This window comes from Aspergillus novofumigatus (genome assembly GCF_002847465.1).
Source record: "Aspergillus novofumigatus IBT 16806 chromosome Unknown P174scaffold_1, whole genome shotgun sequence".
Taxonomy (NCBI): Eukaryota; Fungi; Ascomycota; class Eurotiomycetes; order Eurotiales; family Aspergillaceae; genus Aspergillus; species Aspergillus novofumigatus.
In genome coordinates this window covers 4,466,418-4,485,133 of record NW_020194274.1, presented here as the reverse complement: position 1 = coordinate 4,485,133, position 18,716 = coordinate 4,466,418, and the positions used below count along the sequence as shown (strand labels likewise).

Here is an 18,716-nt window from a genome sequence, read left to right as displayed (position 1 = left end):
CAGAGGGTTGACTTGCGGTGTATCAACGATGGTCAGTCATCAAGGAATCGTCAATGCCCAGCAGTATCAGCTTCTAGTATGCCTCCATGTCGTCCGTCCAACCAGCATCACTGCCAGCTACTCTGACTATCTGGCCATGATGGTCATCAATCGGCTCCTCTGGGCTGACGCTCCTGATACCCTTGGCCTTTTTCCCCGCAAGAGATGCGTTGTCTTCGGGGGCGAATCGCTTGCTATGAGCAGCACGAAGTTTGGCATAGTAGACATCACTAGCATCGGCTTCGGACTCGGACCCGTCGTCGAATGTTTCCCAGTTTTCAGACCCTGTGTTCACCGTGTCAACAGTTGAGGAGTTTGACACCTGTCTAGGCGCTGGTGGCGGAGGCGCATGTTGCAAGTAAGGATTCGGTCGTGGGAAATTCGGAACAGATGATATTGATGAGGCCGAGGACTGAGAGCACTGAGAGAAGCCGGTAGATCGCTGTGAGAAAACAGAGGAACTCATGAACGATCGCTGATTGCGATCGTCATAAACGTCCTCGGGGCTGACAGGCCGAACGAAGGCATTGGACATCGCGCTAGCACATCTTGGAGGATCCATCGAATAGGGCCCTCTGTCCTCTTTGGGATCAATCGTCAAAGCACGCATCCTAGGTGGGGCGCACGTGGCGCTGGAATCTTGCCCATGGTGCTGGAAGAATAAGAACCTGGTGCTGCGCGATGGCCAGCGGAATTGTTCCCGTAAGGCATGTTACTCAGGGGCACCCGGGCTGGGATCTTCGAGGGTGATTTCGCGCCTGCCCTAGATGGGCCGATAGTGTTGTATTTCGGCTGGCCGTTTCCAGTGGGCGTTCTGGTGGCGGAGCGAGGAGGTGGTGGCCCTCTCATGACACTTGCCGGACGAGAAGGCGGTTGTAACCTTCCAAAGCCTGCTTTTGAATTCGCGGAGGGTGGAGCGGAGGGTGTCTTGGAGCGTGGAGGAGGTTTGGCAACGACTGGGGTGAGTTCATCAAGATATCTCTCGCCGTGGACAAGGAATGGCCTGCCATACTCCTCTTCCCATCTTTCCAACTCTTTTCGGAGATCTGCTTCGACTTTGGGCAACTCTTTGGCGATCCTCTTCCTCATCTTCTCCTCTCTCAAGAGCTTACCAGGATCACGCCTCTCTCCCTTGTTGCCGCGCGCCATAAGACGTGAGGCATCTTGACTCGATGCAGCCAGGGCTTCTCGCTCCGAAAGAAGACTCTTATGCCTCTCGATGAGCTGCAGCGTTGGGGCGCGTTGCTCCTTCAGCGCCTCCAGCCGGGCAATTTCTGCCTCGTGTGCTTCGAGAAGCGCGTCGCTGTAGACATCAGAAAACGCAGGCGTAAAGTCAAGCATTTCTTCTTCGGAGAAATAGAGCCCATCCCAGAGTTCCTGCAGTCGGCAGCGTGCGTCCTCGACGAAAAGGTGCAGATTCTGTCTTTTGAGTTCATTGAGACGTGCCAGTTCCTCTTCAAATTCGTTGATCGTCCGCAATCCGCATCCGCGATTGGCCGCGAGGAAGGCCTTTCGATCGCATTCCTCGACTCCAAAGCGCTCCCACAACGACTCCACAGCGGTTCGGAGCTCCTTCAACTTGCGCTCGCGGGATCTCTTCTCTTCCAGCAACTTCTCTCGCTTTGCCGTCAGGTTCGCCAAATCCGACTCGTGGAGGCCCAACTGCTCAGGAGACTCGCGGTAATGCTTGACGATATTGGTATCCGTCTGCACCTGGGGTGTTCCAAGTTCGGCCCAAAGTTTGATGATCTCTTCGCAAGTCGTCTTGACGAACTCAAGGCGACGGTGGTATTCTTCATAGACTCTCGTAAATTCATTATCTAGCGCGGTAACATATGTCGGGGAAAGGTCAAAGCTCGGCGCAATGGACGAGCCAGGTGCTGTTGGGGGGAGTTCGATGTTCACAAAAGAGGACTCGAGATGGGAAGAGTATGATTCGAGCGCCTCAACGAGTTCTACTGCCTGTTAGAGAGTTTTACTAAACTGACTCATTTGAAACTCGTCACTTACTCTTCACCTGTTCAAAGCGCTCCCGGTGCATTTTGCTCATTGCTCCATGCTTTTCGCGGAGAAAAGAGAGACAGCGGTTGAGGGGATATGTGACGCGCAGATCGTCATGATTCAGTTGATACTGTCCATTGGCTTTCTCGTCCACTAAGGATTCCTCCATTTGTTGAATGGCAGTAATAAGTCGTTCCGCTTCCTCTGTCATGCTGGTTCTCTCACTGCGGAATGCTATTAGCAGAGAAAAGCGCGATCAACCCCGGTGCCACTTACTCATCCACAATTTTGAGATGGTTGTTCAGAGTCTCAGACAGAGCACTGAAGAGCTACACGGTTCAATCAATTAGCATCCACCTTTCAAGACAACGAGCGCAAGATTGAGACACCATACCTCCGTCTCTCGTGTTTCGCGCTCATGGCTTGGAACTCCAATATCATCAAATATGCCATGCAGCTGCGTGACGATATTGTTGACCTGAGTGGTCAAGTAACTCGTGTCGACCGTCATTGGGATTATGAGCCCCAGATATGGGGTTGAGATAGCGGCACTCTTGATCGATTATGTGAAATGAGGGCGCGACTGCACTATGCGAGTTCTGCGCTCTGAAATTCTCCGGCGACAGAGCGCCTCGATCTGTGAAGGTAGCGACAGCAAATAATCACGCGCAGAATCCAAGACAGGTGGCGATCCACCATGCGAATAAGATCAACAGAGGCCGAATGTCATCTGCGAGAAATAAGGGGGGTGCCCGCAGGGCTTTATGTACGTCACGATCGTTGCGCGTGTATGCAAGGACAGGGGAAAGAGAAGATTTGAAGGGAAAAGCAAATAGCTGAAAGATGGGGCAGTGGAGCGAGGCAAGGAAGAAAGGGAACAATAATATTGACGCCTTTACCCTGTGATTACAGTTGTGCAGCAGATGAGATGCAGCCGCAATCAAGATTCGCCCGGTGCGGCTGTTGATGGCGTCCTGTCGCTCAGGCAACCACTTACTCAGCCGTCCACCGCCCATTTCTGCCACTGCACCCCTCACCGCCTCTCCACTCCCGATTATCGAGCTATCTCCGCTTGATTCTAGAGCTCATCATCTAGAGAAGTTACGAGATCATTTGATTAGAATCCTTTCTGCGTCCCGTTCGCTTCGGCAATCTCTACTTCTGTACCCAATCAGATATACCGGCATTCTACAACAGACATATCCGTCATGCAGGCTGCACAGCAGTCCTGGGGTTCGTACTTAAATGACCCACTTGGCATAGGTTTCCGATGAGCTACTGACACCGAGGCTTTCTGCCCCTCCATCAGAGCTCGAAAACGCCATCAGCCTCATCGATCCTCAGCGGGACGCACTCTACCGATACGATGAAGAAACACACAAGGCCCTGAGCGCGGCGCGGCCATGGGCCAAAGACCCCCACTACTTCAAGTCGATACGCATCTCCGCCGTAGCATTAATCAAAATGACCATGCATGCTCGCTCAGGCGGCTCCCTCGAAGTCATGGGTCTGATGCAAGGCTATATTCTTCCCGAGACGTTCGTCGTAACAGATGCATTCCGCCTCCCCGTCGAAGGTACCGAGACCCGCGTCAACGCCCAGGAAGAAGCGAATGAGTACATGGTGTCGTACCTGCAATCTTGCCGTGATGCAGGCCGCATGGAGAACGCAGTGGGGTGGTATCACAGTCATCCCGGGTATGGATGCTGGCTGTCCGGGATCGATGTCACGACGCAAGATATGCAGCAGCTCGGCGGCCCGTTCGTTGCTGTCGTCATTGACCCGGAACGCACCATCTCCGCCGGCAAGGTTGACATTGGGGCCTTTCGCACTTTCCCCAAGGATTATACCCCTCCAAAGGAAGGAAACGAGGATGAAGATTACCAGACTATTCCCCTCAGCAAGGCGGAGGATTTCGGCGCATACGCGCACCAGTATTACTCGCTTGAGGTGTCATTCTTCAAGAGCAGCCTCGACACGGAACTTCTGTCGCAGCTCTGGAACAAATACTGGGTGGCTACGCTGAGTCAAAGTCCCCTGTTCACGACTCGGGATTACGGCAGTAAGCAGATGATGGATCTCAGTCAGAAAGTCTGGCGGGCCGCGCGGGGAATTGAATCCAGTGGGTCACGAGGTGGTACCACTACAGCTAAAGATCAGCAGCTGGAGAAGGTAGTACGGGACGGACAGCGGATTGTCTCCGAGGAAGTAAAAGGTCTCTTGGCAGCTGAGGTTAAGATGAAGCTCTTTCAGGGCATCGAGGAGGGGACGCAAACGGGTGCCTCATGATCTCTTTTAGCAGGCTCGTAAAGCTCTTCCACAATATGAGATGGGTCTGGTTACCCTCATATCAATGACACAATGCAAGAAGAGTTGCTATGGTTTATGTCCGCTCACAAGACCTCTGGTCATTCAGGCGTAGTGTTCTGTATATTTCAGTAAAGACGATCCATGTAGAAAAGGCTTGCAATAGAAGAGACAACAAGGACAAGAAATTAATCATTATCCGTCGAGTAAAGAGCCGACAACAGAAGCTGTGCCATGAAGTATCATCAAATTTACTATAAGGAGTATATGTGTAGGAGCAGACCACAGACTCCAGATAAGCTAAAGATACACCAGAATTCTTACAAAGAAAATAGCGAAGGTCATTGTACAAAGTGGGCCAGTTGGTGCCAAGCGCGCAATGATGTTCCACAACATATACAATGAGAAATCAGAATAGAGCAATGAAATACGGTGGGAGTTGGTTTCGTAAAAGAACCGGGCCGCACGAGACAGGATATCGGTACCAGGATATTAAGTTCTCTGCTGCCGATGTGAGATAGAAAAGAGACGTCAGGTATATAGAGATCGAAAAGAGCGTTGGGAAATATCATTATATCATGCCAATGCGGCCGCCAACATCGGACTGGCCTTCATTAGTTGGCCATTAGAGTTGATCATTCATTCTTCAGCTCTTCCACGCAGGCGAGCTTTTATCAGCGAGTTTGTTCAAACGCGATAGTAAGAGGAAGTATCATCAACTCCTCTTTCGCAGGCTCGGAGGATGTCGCCGGACGAAGGCTGCAAGCCACAGTTTACTGTCCTGAAAGAGAGTCGGCTCCTGTCACATGGCCGCGACGTGGAGCAACCGTACCGAACCTAACTGGCGATCGCGAACGCCAGAAGGGCATAGCCGTCAATCGGGAGGGCGCAAAGAAGTGGGATGCCAATCTGGTAATGTTCACTTCAAAGGTGCAATCATGTTGAAAGGAGCATGCGTAAGCAACCACCGCAAAGGATAATTGACTGGCTATTGAGCAAATATCCGCGGGGTTTAGGCTGCTGCCGCCACCAAATCATGACGCTTGGATCGCTGTGGCGCACTCCTCGGTTTGTTGTAGCATGTGACGCTAAGAGACGGCACGCGACGCACATGCAACGCTGACATGGAACACCCAATAGGGTAGCAAGTCACGACGATACAGTGGGAGCGGCCAGACTATAGAAAGCCGGATTCCGACAGTAATCTACGGATAAAAAGGAAACCAAAGTTAGTCTTCAATCAACCAATCCTTGGAAAGGACAAAAAGCAAACGAAAAAAAAAAAAAAGAAAATCCTCGAAATGTCAATCGCGGGTATCATTGGGGAATTTCAACGCCGGAGGTGCAGAAAACAAAAACGAAAAGAGATAGAAAACAAGAAAGACAAGCCGACCTGATCATCGCGATGCGATAATAATGCTCGCGATGGCCATAGTACTATGACTTCTTAAGTCTCTACTCGATGCAGCAGCAGCATACCTCGCTATTTTTTCGTCCTCACGTTCTCTCGGCTCCACCTCCAAACTCCGATCGTACATGTCGTGGACGTCACCTGCCGCTTGAAGATTACTGAGTATGTAGTCCTGTAGTTCCGGGACTGGCTGAAGGAGATACGGGACATTTTGATACTGTTGAATATCCCGAATGACTTCGGCAGTCTTGGCGCGTTTGTTGAAATTGATGAGCTCTGATGGAGTAAGAGACGGGATACCGTCTTCGATGAACGTCAGGTCCGTTAGGTACACACCTGATCGAAGTTTAGCCACTTGTCACTACAAAGCGCGTAATAATATGAGGGACTCGAGCTATTCGTACCAAAGAAAGGGATGCAAGGGGGTTTGCAAGATGCAAAGTTTCCCGATACTCGCCAAAGTTCTTCGTGCTGGCCATAAGTCTGCGCATCTGCTCCAGAATGGCAGACGTACGGCCACTAACTTGAGACCAAGTCCGACCGAGTCGATGAATCGGCGCCGTCCCGAGAGCAGAGATAATGGATGTGAGCGTAGAGTAATTGTTGAGCGCGCGGCATCTCTGTGCGGAAAGTTAGCGGTCTGCATGAATCGAAGCAGGAGAGGGTGGGAGAAGGCAATCAGCATACATCTGCCACGTTCACGAAATGCTTTATGACGACAACTCGCTTCTTGACATCGGACTGCGTGAGAATCATCTCCGCAACCCAATTTGTCAATTGATTTGAATGGAGAATCAGAGCCTTCACATTCGTAGCAGGTTCCGGTTCGTCGGGGCCAACCTTCTTCTGCCAAGTCTTATTCAGACACTCAATGGGCCTGATTTTAGAGTAGAGGCGTGATTCGATAATGGTAAGCTGCCTGGCGAATTCCGTGGGATCAATATCCAGGAATTTGAGCTTCTTCATGTTCTTAGGAAGGATGGGGGTGGAGCGGCGGTGGCCTGTGTAGGGACGAGGCGCTTTACTGTGGTGTCTTGACCTTTAAGGCGCTGCTCGATAACTGCCATCAGTTGAGGCGAGCCAGGTGTCTTCGTCGTCGCAATGGAATCCTTGGTAAAGGCGTGAACGCGGGCCAAAAGATTCATATGCGCCTCATCATTCGGCTCCATCCAGAAATGCTCAAACCAGCTTTTGAGGATATTGACAACTCGGAATCGGATAGGCTTTTGCTTCCTGTCTATCCACATCTGCATTTCATCTGGATTCAGTCCAAATGGAGGCTGGATGTTGAAGCGCTCAGCGAGCATTTCGAAGAGCTCCGACGCAGTCGTGAAGGATCGATATGTGAGGAGGAAAGTGTTATTGAAAGAGGCGTCCAGTTTATCATGGCGAGTCAAGTGCTCCACCAAGCCCGCCAATGTTCCACATTTCAAGGTAGGCACATCAGCCTTGGTGTCGTAAAACACTTCCCCTTCGTGATCCATCTTCAAGAACCAAGGCGTCTCCTCCGGTTCCCGGACAGGCTCCCGAATAGGTTCCCGAGTAATAGCGGCTGGTGGGGCTTGGCCGAAGAATCTCTGAGCCTTATCCATGTTGCGACGAACTTTTTCAGATGGTGGATCAACGGAATACGAGGATGGAATTCCGATCGTCTCTGTCGGAATTCTTGCCTGAGAATCACCGCGACTATGGATGCCCTTGTAAGCTTCCTTGTCGCCCTCCAGACGACTTTCACTCCTAAAGGTGGTAGAAGGCTCGGGAATCTGTTCGAGAAGAAGCGACAGGGAGAAACCAATCTGAGAGACAAAGTTTTCAAGCTGCCTGGCGATACTCCTCACGGCATTCAGACGGTCTTCAAGAGAATCTCCGCGAAGCTCTGCCCACTCATCGCCGAGGGGGGCGGAAACAGCCTGGCAGCTAATGACAAAATCTGCGATGGCATCATAGGCTCGCTGCTTCTGTAGACTGAAATCGACCAACTGAGGATTCTGGAAACTTGTTCCTAGCGGTGCGAGATTGATGGATTCAACAGCAGAAATCCAAGGACGAAATTGTTCAACGACCTTGATTGCAGCTGCAGCAACTGAATCACTAATCTCGCGTTGTTCCGCATACGTAACAATCTTCTTCTGGTTGAGTGTCAATCGCTCCTCTAGTCGCCGAATAGTCCCAACAAATGACCTCCTGAGAATGTCGATATGGTCTAGGAGAGCGGAGTCCAGAGGCACCGAGGGTTCGACGCGAGAATCAGCGCCATCCTGGTCCAGAAAGGATGTCGGGCCCGAATCATCTAGAGATACACCATTGTTTTGCCAGCCGCCTCCCGAAGAGCTTCCGACGACGAATCCAGGAACGATACGTCGAATGGTTTCACCCCGCTGTTGTCTTGCAACTTCGACGTAGCCGTAGACTCCTTGCATAACGCCGTCCGCCTCCTGCAAGCACTTGTTGACGGAATCTGGCCCTGGCCAATCGGCAGCTGCAACGTGCGACGAGAGGACGAGTTTCGAGAATTTAGACATCATTTCTCTGAAGTGGGGATAGAGTGGCTTGTTTTGCGAGATAATCGACGGGTTCCCAGAGTGATTGTCTGTAGTGTCCGAGCCAGCAGCAAGAAGCATGCGAAGATGATCTGATATGTCTTCCGCCTTTCTCACATACTCGGAGCGATCTCCATCCAGCAGCGTCTGCCGATACACTTCGATAGCGTGACGCATATTGTCAACGAGCATCGGCCAAGTGACAGGAGCCGTGAGACCGTCATCGACGAAGCGGGAAGGAGCTTGGGAAGAGACGGATGGTCTGTGAATGTGAATGGCCGCGGACGTATTGCTACCGGCGGTGGCTGTTTTCTGCAGGTCCCGACTGGATTGGTGCGAGATCTTGCCTTCATTGATCGATTTGGTGGCGGATGGAGGATGCAAGGAGTCCATGGAAGTAGCAGGAGATACGCCATCAATATATGAGCGACGACGACGAGACATGGAATCGTGGGAGGCCAGCATTAGAGACTCTCCCTCCGCCTCGGACGCCGAGCCATCATAATCATCCTCGTCGCGCTCGAAACCGCGAGCCATCAATTCGGGTGGTGGTCGAGTCTGATCCGGCACGAAAAAGTTACTTCGGTCGAAGGGTCCGGTTTCGTTCGCAGACGGATTCTCAAATGGCAATTCCATGGTGCTGTAGCCGGTGAGAGTGTTGAAGTAGAATAGACGGCCATCCGGGGTCGCTTGCGGGATCCAGAAGGCGGCTTCTTCCTGCTCCTTGGGGGCTTCTACACCTTCGATAGGAAGTAGTGGTTGCGAATCGCGCGGGTTCCCTGCGGAGTCGACCTCATCTTCATCGTGCTCGTGCTCTTCCTCATATTCGTCTTCACCGGCAGCCGATTCCGCGCTAATCTCGTCTTCGTCGCGAGCATGCACCACCTGATCTTCTAATTCGCTTGGATCGGTTATAATAGCGCAGTAGTTACTGGGGAACCAGCCCCGGATGCTGTTGTTGATGACGCCATCCCACCAGCCAGTCTCTAATTGATTGAGAACCTGTATGATATCACCTCTGCGAAAACTGAGACTCGTGTGGTCATCGGCATCGTAATCGTACATGGCCCGCACGAATAGTGCTGGCGCCGGCTCCGGGCTGGGCGTGTAGCGCCCATCGCTGGTGGATTTCATGGGGGATCTGTGTCGCTCCGGCGACCCCTTCTGCTGCACGGAGATACTGTTTCCACGGCTGCGACTTCGAGGACCAGATGTAGGAGTGGACACTTGCTCGTCGATGAACTCAAAAGTAGTAGCGAAAGTCTGGGTTTTGGTCGCCAGTGCAGATCTGGTGTCGACAGCCAAGGGCTCTGTCACCCGGGTTTCGTACATCGAGTTTCGAAGCAATTGAAGAATCTACAAGAAAGTAAAAAAATATGAACGTAGGACGGCTGCGTCGCCCTGCGATTAATGCTGGCGAGCTCAAACAAAGGCGTTGCTCATGACTAGACAGTGCAGGTATCCGACAGGTTCGATAGTAGCGAGCGGTGGTGGTGGGTGGTGGTTAAGGAGAGGGGCGGTAAACGGGAGACGGACTGTGGTGGGTTGGAGATGGTGGCAGGGTGAGATTCAATTATTGGTGGCAAGAGTCACTAAGATAGACCAATACGAAAGGACTCGATAAGGAGTGAATGCACTTGAGAGCGTCAGCCGATCAAAAGGATTGATGGAAGTGTTTCATTTTCCTCTCTCCAGGAAAGTTGAGAAAAGAGGAAGAAAACAGTCAGACAGTCAGATTGATCCGTCGAAAAGGAGGAGAGTTTCCCAGAAGAGCACCTCTGATAAGTGGTGGTGGCCTCAGGTGGGTAAGAGGCAGGAGAGGGGAAAAAGCTACCTCTCCCTATGAGTGGATAAGGTAGACTCAGTCGAGTGCCAACGTTACAGTATTGTACTGCTCAGATACCAAAAATTACAATGGGACCAGAGCAATGCGGATGGCTAGACTATCTCAGCCCGATGATTCAGTTTTCATAGCGCAAAATTGTGGCAATAGTCATAAGAACGGATGGTATTATTGACGAGAACGACTTTAATGCATCCAGATCCTCAGTGAGCAACCTAGGTGTGCTTCAAATCCTAGGTATCTGCCTATCCTTGAAAATGCCAAGGTGCCTTAGTGATTTGCTTTTGATACCGTCATTGGATTTCGTCATGTAAGATACCAAAATGGCACCACCTGAACCACCCACAGGCCACTCCCAAGGTCAGAACAAGAGTACATATGCTCACCGATCCCCCGTTGGCTACTAAACAGACCTCTAAGCATGATGTCTGCAATGGGGAGTAAACTGTATTAAATTATCGTCGTTTTGAGCGTTTTGTATCGACGGTTGCTCGGGAAGTGCCTCCCTTTTGCCCTAATGGGGCTGACCTGGATGTTATTTGGTAGTTGTCGGGGCACGCTACGAGATAGATAGGCTCGGATCTAATGAGTAAGCGGCCTTTAGAGCCTAGGAAGCCCCTCTCTGAGTCAGGCTATGTAGGTGCGGGCCCTTTCTTGGGTCCAGAGATTGATGGAATCAGCGTCTCGACTGACTCTCGAGTCTCGACCATTGTATGGACCGGTATTGTTTCCGTGTTGTAAATCGCGCATTGAGAGATGAAGGTACCCGCGTAGGTAGGTAGGTACTCCATAACGTACACCTTACAGTATTATCCCGTGATAGTGGAGAAAGTATCTACTCCGGAGTATATTGACAACCTGGATTAGGTAGTTTGATCGCGTCGCAATGAGATAATATTTCATGTTATTGCATCTTTCCAAGGCTTTAATGATACGTTTCTTGATACAGTACTAACTTTCGTCATCATCATCATCATCATCATCATCAAGATGATCCTCGAATCTCGAGCACTATCTGCTGAGCCTACGGAATTACCTAATTTACGGAGTCCTCCGTACGCACGAATACCCCTCTAAGCATGGCACCCAGATGTCCCATCAATGACCACGGCAATCGGCACACCTTCGTACAAACTACAGATGTGTTCAAGCATATAGAGCTGTAAACTATTGCAGATGGATGAGTCGATCAGGGTGATACGCGGACTTTCCGAATGATTCCCGTCTGTTTGCTTATTGAAACGCGTTTGATAGACTTTCGGTGGACCGGCTCTCTGATGGTTGGACAGTGACGGTAGGTCGCGTGAAGCATCCAATGAACCAAAAAGGCGCATCCCCATAGCTGTCTAATGTTCGGATAAATACTTCTCTTGATCATCGCTTGTTCTTGACGGTCTTGTCTCCCGCTGTTCCTTGGTCCTCGTCGTCGTTTACGTATGCTTGTGATTTATGCTAAACATCGAGTCAAGAGAAGCGACGAACCGACAACTGCCATCATAAAAGAGGATGAGCCTAAATGCACATGAAAAACCGGATATGTTGTTCGAACTCCATTCGTCTCTTCAGTGACAACGTGGTGGGACCGACTCCAAATATCTTCCCTCAGATTATCTACCCCATACTGTCAGGGGTGAAAACGGCAGTTCATCGACTCCCCAACACCTATTCGGCCTATCTATGCTTTTAATCCCGCAAGTACTACGAACCTGACCAGGGATGGATTTAGGAACGGAGAATCACAGGGAAGAAGAGGTCGGGCCGGCCCGTCAAATAATAGAACCAAGGATTCCTGTAGGGTAAGCAATAATATGCATCCATTATCTTGAAACATCTGGCTTCAAGTTCTTTCCTCGCCTCGAAACACAGAAGTAGCAAGGACCCCGGTCAAAGTGCGCGACTGATCATGTCACTTGAGAGCTAGACTACCCGCTGGTCATGCTGAGAGCTTCTTGGCCTGCGGCGCTCGCCGTTACTTGCCATGATCCTCGGCTTGATAATGGCTGTGAATTGAGCTACTCGACGGTAAACTGCTCGACGGTAAAATTCTTCTTCATTTATGAAATATATGGCACGTGTGATGCTTCCAGGCGTACTGTACTGCGGTATGACTCTTTCCGACATCTATGATTTAGACTTCATCTTTTGGTGCACTGACCTCGAGACGTCAGGTAAAGCTTGGACATCCAAATCCCTCAAACCTTCTGCAGGCTCTTTGCTCCAGTGACGAATTCAACTGCACTCCTCGGTAGACTGGTTTTGGACTCGATGCTGCTAGTGGCACCGCAGAATTGGCGCAGGCTGTCTTGTACAACCCTTCCAGAATGAGTGCCTTGGTTACCTTCCTTCAAATATGACAGCGCCCTCTGGCAGAGGTATGGATAATCCCTGTTCAGATGAACTACAGGCTGCTGGTGCAGAGCAGCCTCGGTCTGATGCTTCTCTTAAGTATCTTGTTGCCCATCACTTCGATACTGATTTCGGAGGAGATCCCGTCGAGTGTCAGGTCGGACATACGGCGGAAAATGGCTGAGAAAAGACCAAGAGCTGAGCAAGGAAGCCAGCCAGGCTTCTCACTGACGACTAACCCCTACGTTATCAAGCATAGCAGTTGGCTGTTCATGACTTTATCGCCCTATTGTACTGTTCCAAAGGATGTCGTGATTAGTTAGGATCCCTCATGTGAACGGATTCCCCGTGACAGATGGCTACCAGAGGAGCAGAATTCTAGAATGGCCCGATATCCACCAAATGTTCAATTAGAGTGAGATGAAGAACCTTGGAAGTCTAATGTTTGGGCCAGAAATACAGTGACCTAGATTCGTATACTAACGTTAACCTCATCTGTTCGTTAGAACGCTCTTGAGATCTGTTAGATGTTAATATATATTTCTGTCTCTTTGTCCAGCTAATGGTGTGAGTCCACAGCTTCTTGCTGCATTTATACCTCCTTGTATTCAATTCTATTAAGCCCTCCCTCTACCAACCAGTATTAATCAGAATTCCGGGGCAATATGCATACAGAAACCTCGGATTGTTGTCAGCTCCTTGAGTGCACTATGGCATAAAAACAGCTCTTGATTGCATCAGCTTCAATTAATGGCACTCTCCCAGTCATAAACGCTCTCTCAGGCTGAAATGCGCTTTTCTGATAAATAATCCCAAAAACCAATCCGATCGAGACACACACGTTGATCAGAACAAAAGCTACTGAACCATAAGCCATATCAGGACGCGGTTGATGCTGCCAAAGGAAATCTACAGGGATATAGAGATCCCGCCATCATAAATATCTGTTCTTGTATGAGAAATCCGCGGCGTCCTTCTATTATAACCAAGTGTTCACTCGGCCGGACCTCTGGCGGATTGCTAATGCTCTGCGAGCCGGGCAAGACGAGAGCCATGACGAAGCTGCTAGGTCAGGTAGAGATCGAGAAACCTCAAGCTTGAGGAGCTTTTTCTGCTGCATCAACGGCGTACCGAGAGACAATTTATTTATATTGACGACAGCCTTCGCTGAAGAGGATGGATACCACGATATCGATGGATCTATGACGGAAGACTTCGTCCAGGTCAATCTTCATGTCAACCCCTACGATGTAGTTCAATCAACTGGCATGATATCTGCTCTCAGTTTGAAAGTTTGCAGTGCAATTCAATACTTCTAAAGATTGACTACTCCCATACTCCCCTTTAATACAGTGTGTCGAACGACAGCGTCATGGCCCCCAGGGTATCTTAAGCATAGCGCAAGAGGGTGAGAATTAGCATGTGGAGTGGTTCAATTACACACTGTCGTCTATTTAGAATAGGAGGCCTTCTCAGATGGCCATGGCTTTCTACATCGACTTCTCGTGCAATGATTCAATGAAATATTATCTTCTTGACCAAGTTGCAATTAGAGGTTTACCAGCACAATCGATACTCTGACTCAGGAGTAGACCGACGGCAGGCAAATAAAGTCCGCTAACTATGATGTTTCTATCTATTGATCCAGAAGCATGGGCTAGCATGGAAGTAGGTTTTATCCTCCTTTGGGTCTCATCGCGAGGAAGTACAGCTCAATACTTTGGATCTATACCGTGTCAAAAATGACAAAAACCAGACCGGAACAAGAACAAAAAAAGCAAGGAAGGCAAATCATAATGCAAGCATCGCGCTCCCCTGCTGCATCTTGCAATCGGACCAATCCCCCGGGTTCCCTTTTGTGGCTCTCAAAGTTTGTGCTTTGCGCAAGCCGCCCACTAATTCGTCTCTTCTTGATGATAGACTGTCGAATCGATCGATGCAGATTCCCTGGTCGTCTGGTCTGGACGGATACTCCGGTACTCCGTACTGCCGTTCGTAATAAAAGTCAAACCAGCGGCCACTTACGAGTCCAGAAGCCCAGAATTTTGGACCCCGAAAAAAGCAATATGTAGTCTGAAGAACTAGACTACTAGCTTAGCCAGGCCATCCTGTATCGACTTCTGCCCCTCCCCCTTTTTCGCACTTATCCAACCAGCTGGGACTGCGGGAAGCGGATGCTAATCCGGTAGGCCACGCTGGATGTCGCAGAGTCTGACCTGAGACCTGGCTTCTTGAGTCTTCCAGAAGGCTTCTTGAATCCAATCAGATATGTGGCAGTGGGGTGGTGGAGAGTTTTCTATCCTTCCATGCTTTTCATCGTCTTGGAACTTTGATTAAGGGGATCCGGCTTCTTGGTGCTGGGGTTTTACAGTGTCCGGGGATAAAGTGCTAGCCTACCAGAGCCTACGATGGTCCTCAGTGGCCGTATTCTGTATTCGTACTCGTGTCTTGGGTTTCTTCCGGTTTCCAAAAGAATACAGAATACAATATGTACCGTCCGTCTGGAGTATGCATGTTGTTGGAATACATCATCCGTCAGATCCTGACCAAGCATGGACACAATAGGCAGGTAAGAACCTTACATCTTTGTCAGATGTTAGTTGATATCGGCGTCTACAATGATTTACTATTTATGCGGTTGAGCGGCTGAACTACAAGCCTGTCACTGGCATACTCAGCTCAGGGACAGAAGAGGCGGTGACCACTCATCATAATCCCAACAAATGCATCTGTAACCGATTCTGGCATTCTGCGTCTAGTTGCAGCCCGCAGGTACAGTTCGTCTGCGACACCGCCTGTTGGAAGTCCTGTGTAGTGCATACCTACATGAACGGTCTTGGAGGATAGCCAGGCCATTAACAGTAGTAATATTTATTTGTGTAGGTATGTTTTACAGGACAAAGACTGCAATTCAGTTTGGACTTGGAGCGATTTGGGAACATATCGTTGCAGGAGTAGTATCTACTGTCTACTATCTAGCTAGTACTCTACCTACGCACATACAGAGTCTTACTTGTAACTGAATCTCGTTCTTCTCGAATCCTACAGGCGACATCAAAAAAGACTGTAGAACTCTGATGGAGGCTTGGAGTCGACATGTTGTTTGGATATCATTGACCGCATCCAGTTGACAGTTGCGGTTCAGACACCCACTACGGATGAGTACCATGGAACAAACTCGCCCCCTACGGTACCATTAAGATATCAACCGCAAATCTTGTACTAAGCCGGGGCGCACTGAATGGACTAGACGCGATTCTATAGTTCTTCGTGGATGTTGAGCTGGGACAAATTACAATATAAACAGTATGATCAAGCCGGGCTCTCCTTAAAAGGCCATTAAGACAATCTGCTCCATAATGAGCCTTGCAGCCCCATAAAGTGATAAGCGAGTCATATCACACAGCTCAATCATGTTGAGCATGAGATCGACTTCATTCGCTAATTCTGAAGAACTGCGAGACTCGAGCCCTCTTTTAGCGAAAACACACAATGGAGATCGATCCACCTCTAACAAAGGAGAAAATTCAAGAAAGAAGCAGAGGCATGAAGAGCGAAGAACGGTCTAGAACATGAGATTATCATCACTGTCTTCGTGTGATTGTCTACAGAAGTGCAAACTGGAAAGTCTATCTACCAGTTGATCTAGTCGGACTCAGCCAGTTGTACTCCGTAAGCGAAACTGGGACAGTGGAAATTATGTATTTCGCTGTCGTCTATAGCCATCTAACAACCAAATTGTATATCGAAGCCAATAGCGATAGGACAGTTGTTTATCTCCAAGTCTGTCCCTATCAGGCTTCACCGACTCCAAAGTAATGGCTATTTTGGGAAGTTCCCGACAGAAGTCAAAGTAGCGGTACACTGGACAGCCGAACAAGGACAGCAACGCGGTACAGGGTCGGGACATATCTAGTCGGCCAAGACGACTTACGACGCTACCGATGGCCACTACCTTTAGCTTGGGAAATGGGCCCCGGGGAAGCTGTTCCTCGCTTCCTGCAACGGTACCTAGTGGAGAACAATAATGGGATCATAAGTACTAGTAGTCAGCAGACACGCATAGTAGGTTATTGATTGATGCGGTGGATAAATCGACTACTGCTATCAATAATTAATGATGGAGGGGCATCCGGTTCAGGAATTGTATAGATTGGAAGTTGGGGCAGCCCTTTCGAAGATCTATCCAGTTTGTCAGATATGTTGGACAAAAAGTGTTTATAGTTTACGTAGAACCTGTTGGGACTGATGGTGTTTCAGTTGTTAGAGTCGTTTGGAACGATAGTGCATTAGCTATGGAGTACGGAGTTATCCGTCTACAGGCTGCAGGTGTTTTGTCCTCGTCTTTGAACTCTGATCCCAAAGAGCAAGTTTTCAGTCAAGTTGAGACTGAGACGGTTTCACCAGACTCGAGTCAATTGAGCCTTTTGAAAGCCTTTAGTGTCTATTAGAGTCTTAGACAGTAGACCAGCACTCAAATCAGAGTTCTTCGACCGGCGGGCTGCGCTGGATCTGTTGAAGTCATCGCCTGTCTCCTGAAGAGCGGACTCACCACTGATAGGATGTTGATATGGAACGGACCGCTGCATGGCGGTGCACAGTGGATCGGAAAGATCCCAGCCAACTAGGGATTACAACTGCGAGCTACGAATTAGAGAGTAAAGTCCAGTTTCTCCTGCCAGGCCGTCTCTCCTCCCATGTGCTTACTGAAAAGCGTAAGCTCTGCGGCTCACCGCTCTCTTAGAACTTGCCTGGCCAGACAAGATGAGGGCGGTGTGAACGAAATATATTGTTTTCCTGCAGGTTGAGTATCGTGAAGGAGAGGATGACGCGCAGAACGACAATCTGAAGTCCTGTTGAGGTGAAAGTGCGCTGCATAATTGCATAATAGTAATCTCAGATAGATGATCTCGCTTATAATGATCTGTGCATCTTTCTTAATCCCGTGATCCGTGTCTATGATTCATATTGCCAGGATCGAAAGACGCGCATTGAGATCGGAGACCGAGCCAGCAAGGTATGGAGTACGTACTCGCGTATTTTCCCAATAGGGTAGTGGACTATCCAAGCGGGTCATGTGGGTTACCCTAGTAACTCCAGACTTTTGACGCAGTATGTACTCCTCTACTCCGTATTTGTGATTTAGACAAAGGCCCACCAAGAATCTTCGGGATTTTACGGGAATCCCTTCCACCTCTGAGGGTTGTCTCTGACTTGCTTGTGGCATGTGTGCAGTAGCAGTGATAACCACAGGGTGTTATTGATCTAAGAAGTCACATGATTGGCATCCTGCTAGCGAGACCCAATTCCAAACAGCTCCAGCTGCCCATCGTTGTATCCATGGTTCCCACCTGAGAACCCGCCGGATGTCAAAGATCATGCGGGGTATAGCCATAGCCCTCTATGGAGGGGTAGACAGAGGGGCAAACTGAACTTACTGAAGATATGCGACTACGACGTCAAAACATGGAAACAGAATAACAGGCGGCTTTCTGCTTCGTAATGTCTTTACACATACGGGGTCCGCCGTATGTATCGCTGGGGCGCCTCATTTTTGGATGTGGAACCGGAATGAGAGCGCGTCTCCGAGTAAGGCTGGTAAGTGCAGGCAGCCACAGTTTTCGAAGATCAATGCCGCCCGCCTAATGCCACTTATGCAGAGGGCAAGGATGATACGACAAGGTACAAAATTAGGGAGTTGCTTGCATCTTGGGTTTGGGCGCAGCAAGCATTAAACAATATTAGTTTCTGTAGTGATGATGCAGACTTGCTTCCAAATGCGTCTTTAACTATTTGAGTCTCCATCATAAGGAGAAAGGCCCTTTTTTTTTTTTTTTTTTTGATTTTATAAGGTATGTTTGCATGCCTGCCATGATTCTCACCAGCCTGATGTGGTCTGTTCTATATTTGTCCAGTTTGATGCTGCAATTTGCTTCGCTGTCTATCGAGCTTTGGGGCAGGTGACCATTGAACAGCTCCCGAATGATCGCCATGGAGGATCTGTACAACACACTACTTCTTGGACCTCGTCGAGGTTATGGGGGTAGGGGATATTCTGTGTGAGCTGTATTTATCATCAAGATATGATCTTTCAGCCCCGAATTCCCATTCGAGCCAAGTCAGATCTATGTGTCAACTTGTAGGAGAATATTTATCAACGGCGGGTTGATGCCACAGCTTATTGTCATTGGCGACTTCAACCAAAATACTCCATTCTCTATATCCTTTG

At 49.4% G+C, this 18,716-nt stretch overlaps 6 protein-coding genes across 6 annotated transcripts; 2 read left to right on the top strand and 4 right to left on the bottom strand.

Moving 5' to 3' along the window:
• Positions 1 to 73: 73 nt before the first annotated feature.
• P174DRAFT_509408 (putative microtubule associated protein (Ase1)) lies at positions 74 to 2,933 on the bottom strand (the record flags this gene model as incomplete). Its single annotated transcript, XM_024831548.1, has 5 exons — positions 2,435 to 2,933; positions 2,317 to 2,369; positions 2,050 to 2,264; positions 646 to 1,994; positions 74 to 619 (listed from the first exon to the last, which is right to left on the bottom strand). Exons 1-5 carry the CDS (start codon positions 2,549 to 2,551, stop codon positions 74 to 76), a joined length of 2,280 nt encoding a protein of 759 aa, XP_024688052.1. The 5' UTR covers positions 2,552 to 2,933.
• A 209-nt stretch (positions 2,934 to 3,142) lies between these two features.
• Positions 3,143 to 4,458, top strand: P174DRAFT_383219 (Mov34/MPN/PAD-1 family protein). The gene is made up of 2 exons (XM_024823150.1): positions 3,143 to 3,273; positions 3,350 to 4,458. Exons 1-2 carry the CDS (start codon positions 3,249 to 3,251, stop codon positions 4,327 to 4,329), a joined length of 1,005 nt encoding a protein of 334 aa, XP_024688051.1. The 5' UTR covers positions 3,143 to 3,248; the 3' UTR covers positions 4,330 to 4,458.
• Positions 4,459 to 5,454: 996 nt separating this feature from the next.
• Positions 5,455 to 10,090, bottom strand: P174DRAFT_437916 (putative cell division control protein Cdc25). The gene is made up of 15 exons (XM_024826418.1): positions 9,598 to 10,090; positions 9,524 to 9,561; positions 9,472 to 9,496; positions 9,362 to 9,447; positions 9,315 to 9,331; positions 9,275 to 9,284; positions 9,231 to 9,250; positions 9,181 to 9,191; positions 9,135 to 9,156; positions 9,037 to 9,113; positions 6,772 to 9,015; positions 6,446 to 6,727; positions 6,212 to 6,378; positions 6,148 to 6,152; positions 5,455 to 6,094 (listed from the first exon to the last, which is right to left on the bottom strand). Exons 1-15 carry the CDS (start codon positions 9,628 to 9,630, stop codon positions 5,745 to 5,747), a joined length of 3,387 nt encoding a protein of 1,128 aa, XP_024688050.1. The 5' UTR covers positions 9,631 to 10,090; the 3' UTR covers positions 5,455 to 5,744.
• A 2,223-nt stretch (positions 10,091 to 12,313) lies between these two features.
• P174DRAFT_437914 (uncharacterized protein) lies at positions 12,314 to 12,977 on the top strand (the record flags this gene model as incomplete). Its single annotated transcript, XM_024826417.1, has 1 exon — positions 12,314 to 12,977. A coding segment is annotated over exon 1 (272 nt), but the record flags the coding sequence as incomplete, so codon positions are not given.
• A 3,757-nt stretch (positions 12,978 to 16,734) lies between these two features.
• On the bottom strand, positions 16,735 to 17,434 carry P174DRAFT_437912 (uncharacterized protein). Its single transcript, XM_024826416.1, has one exon. It carries the CDS (start codon positions 17,074 to 17,076, stop codon positions 16,888 to 16,890), a length of 189 nt encoding a protein of 62 aa, XP_024688047.1. The 5' UTR covers positions 17,077 to 17,434; the 3' UTR covers positions 16,735 to 16,887.
• P174DRAFT_417129 (uncharacterized protein) lies at positions 17,139 to 17,365 on the bottom strand (the record flags this gene model as incomplete). Its single annotated transcript, XM_024824575.1, has 2 exons — positions 17,139 to 17,209; positions 17,269 to 17,365. 2 exons carry the CDS (start codon positions 17,363 to 17,365, stop codon positions 17,139 to 17,141), a joined length of 168 nt encoding a protein of 55 aa, XP_024688048.1.
• Positions 17,435 to 18,716: the final 1,282 nt, after the last annotated feature.

What these genes read in the sequence shown, in the direction of transcription:
- P174DRAFT_383219 (XM_024823150.1), top strand. Translation starts at nt 3,249, where the DNA reads ATGCAGGCTGCACAGCAGTCCTGGG. An exon ending in GGCTGCACAGCAGTCCTGGG is followed by an intron (nt 3,274 to 3,349) that starts GTTCGTACTTAA and finishes CCCCTCCATCAG; the next exon opens with AGCTCGAAAACGCCATCAGC.
- P174DRAFT_437916 (XM_024826418.1), bottom strand. Translation starts at nt 9,630, where the DNA reads ATGTACGAAACCCGGGTGACAGAGCCCTTGGCT. An exon ending in ACACCACAGTAAAGCGCCTC is followed by an intron (nt 6,728 to 6,771) that starts GTCCCTACACAG and finishes ATCCTTCCTAAG; the next exon opens with AACATGAAGAAGCTCAAATT. An exon ending in ATTTCGTGAACGTGGCAGAT is followed by an intron (nt 6,379 to 6,445) that starts GTATGCTGATTG and finishes CTTTCCGCACAG; the next exon opens with AGATGCCGCGCGCTCAACAA.
- P174DRAFT_437912 (XM_024826416.1), bottom strand. Translation starts at nt 17,076, where the DNA reads ATGCAGCGGTCCGTTCCATATCAACATCCTATCAGTGGTGAGTCCGCT.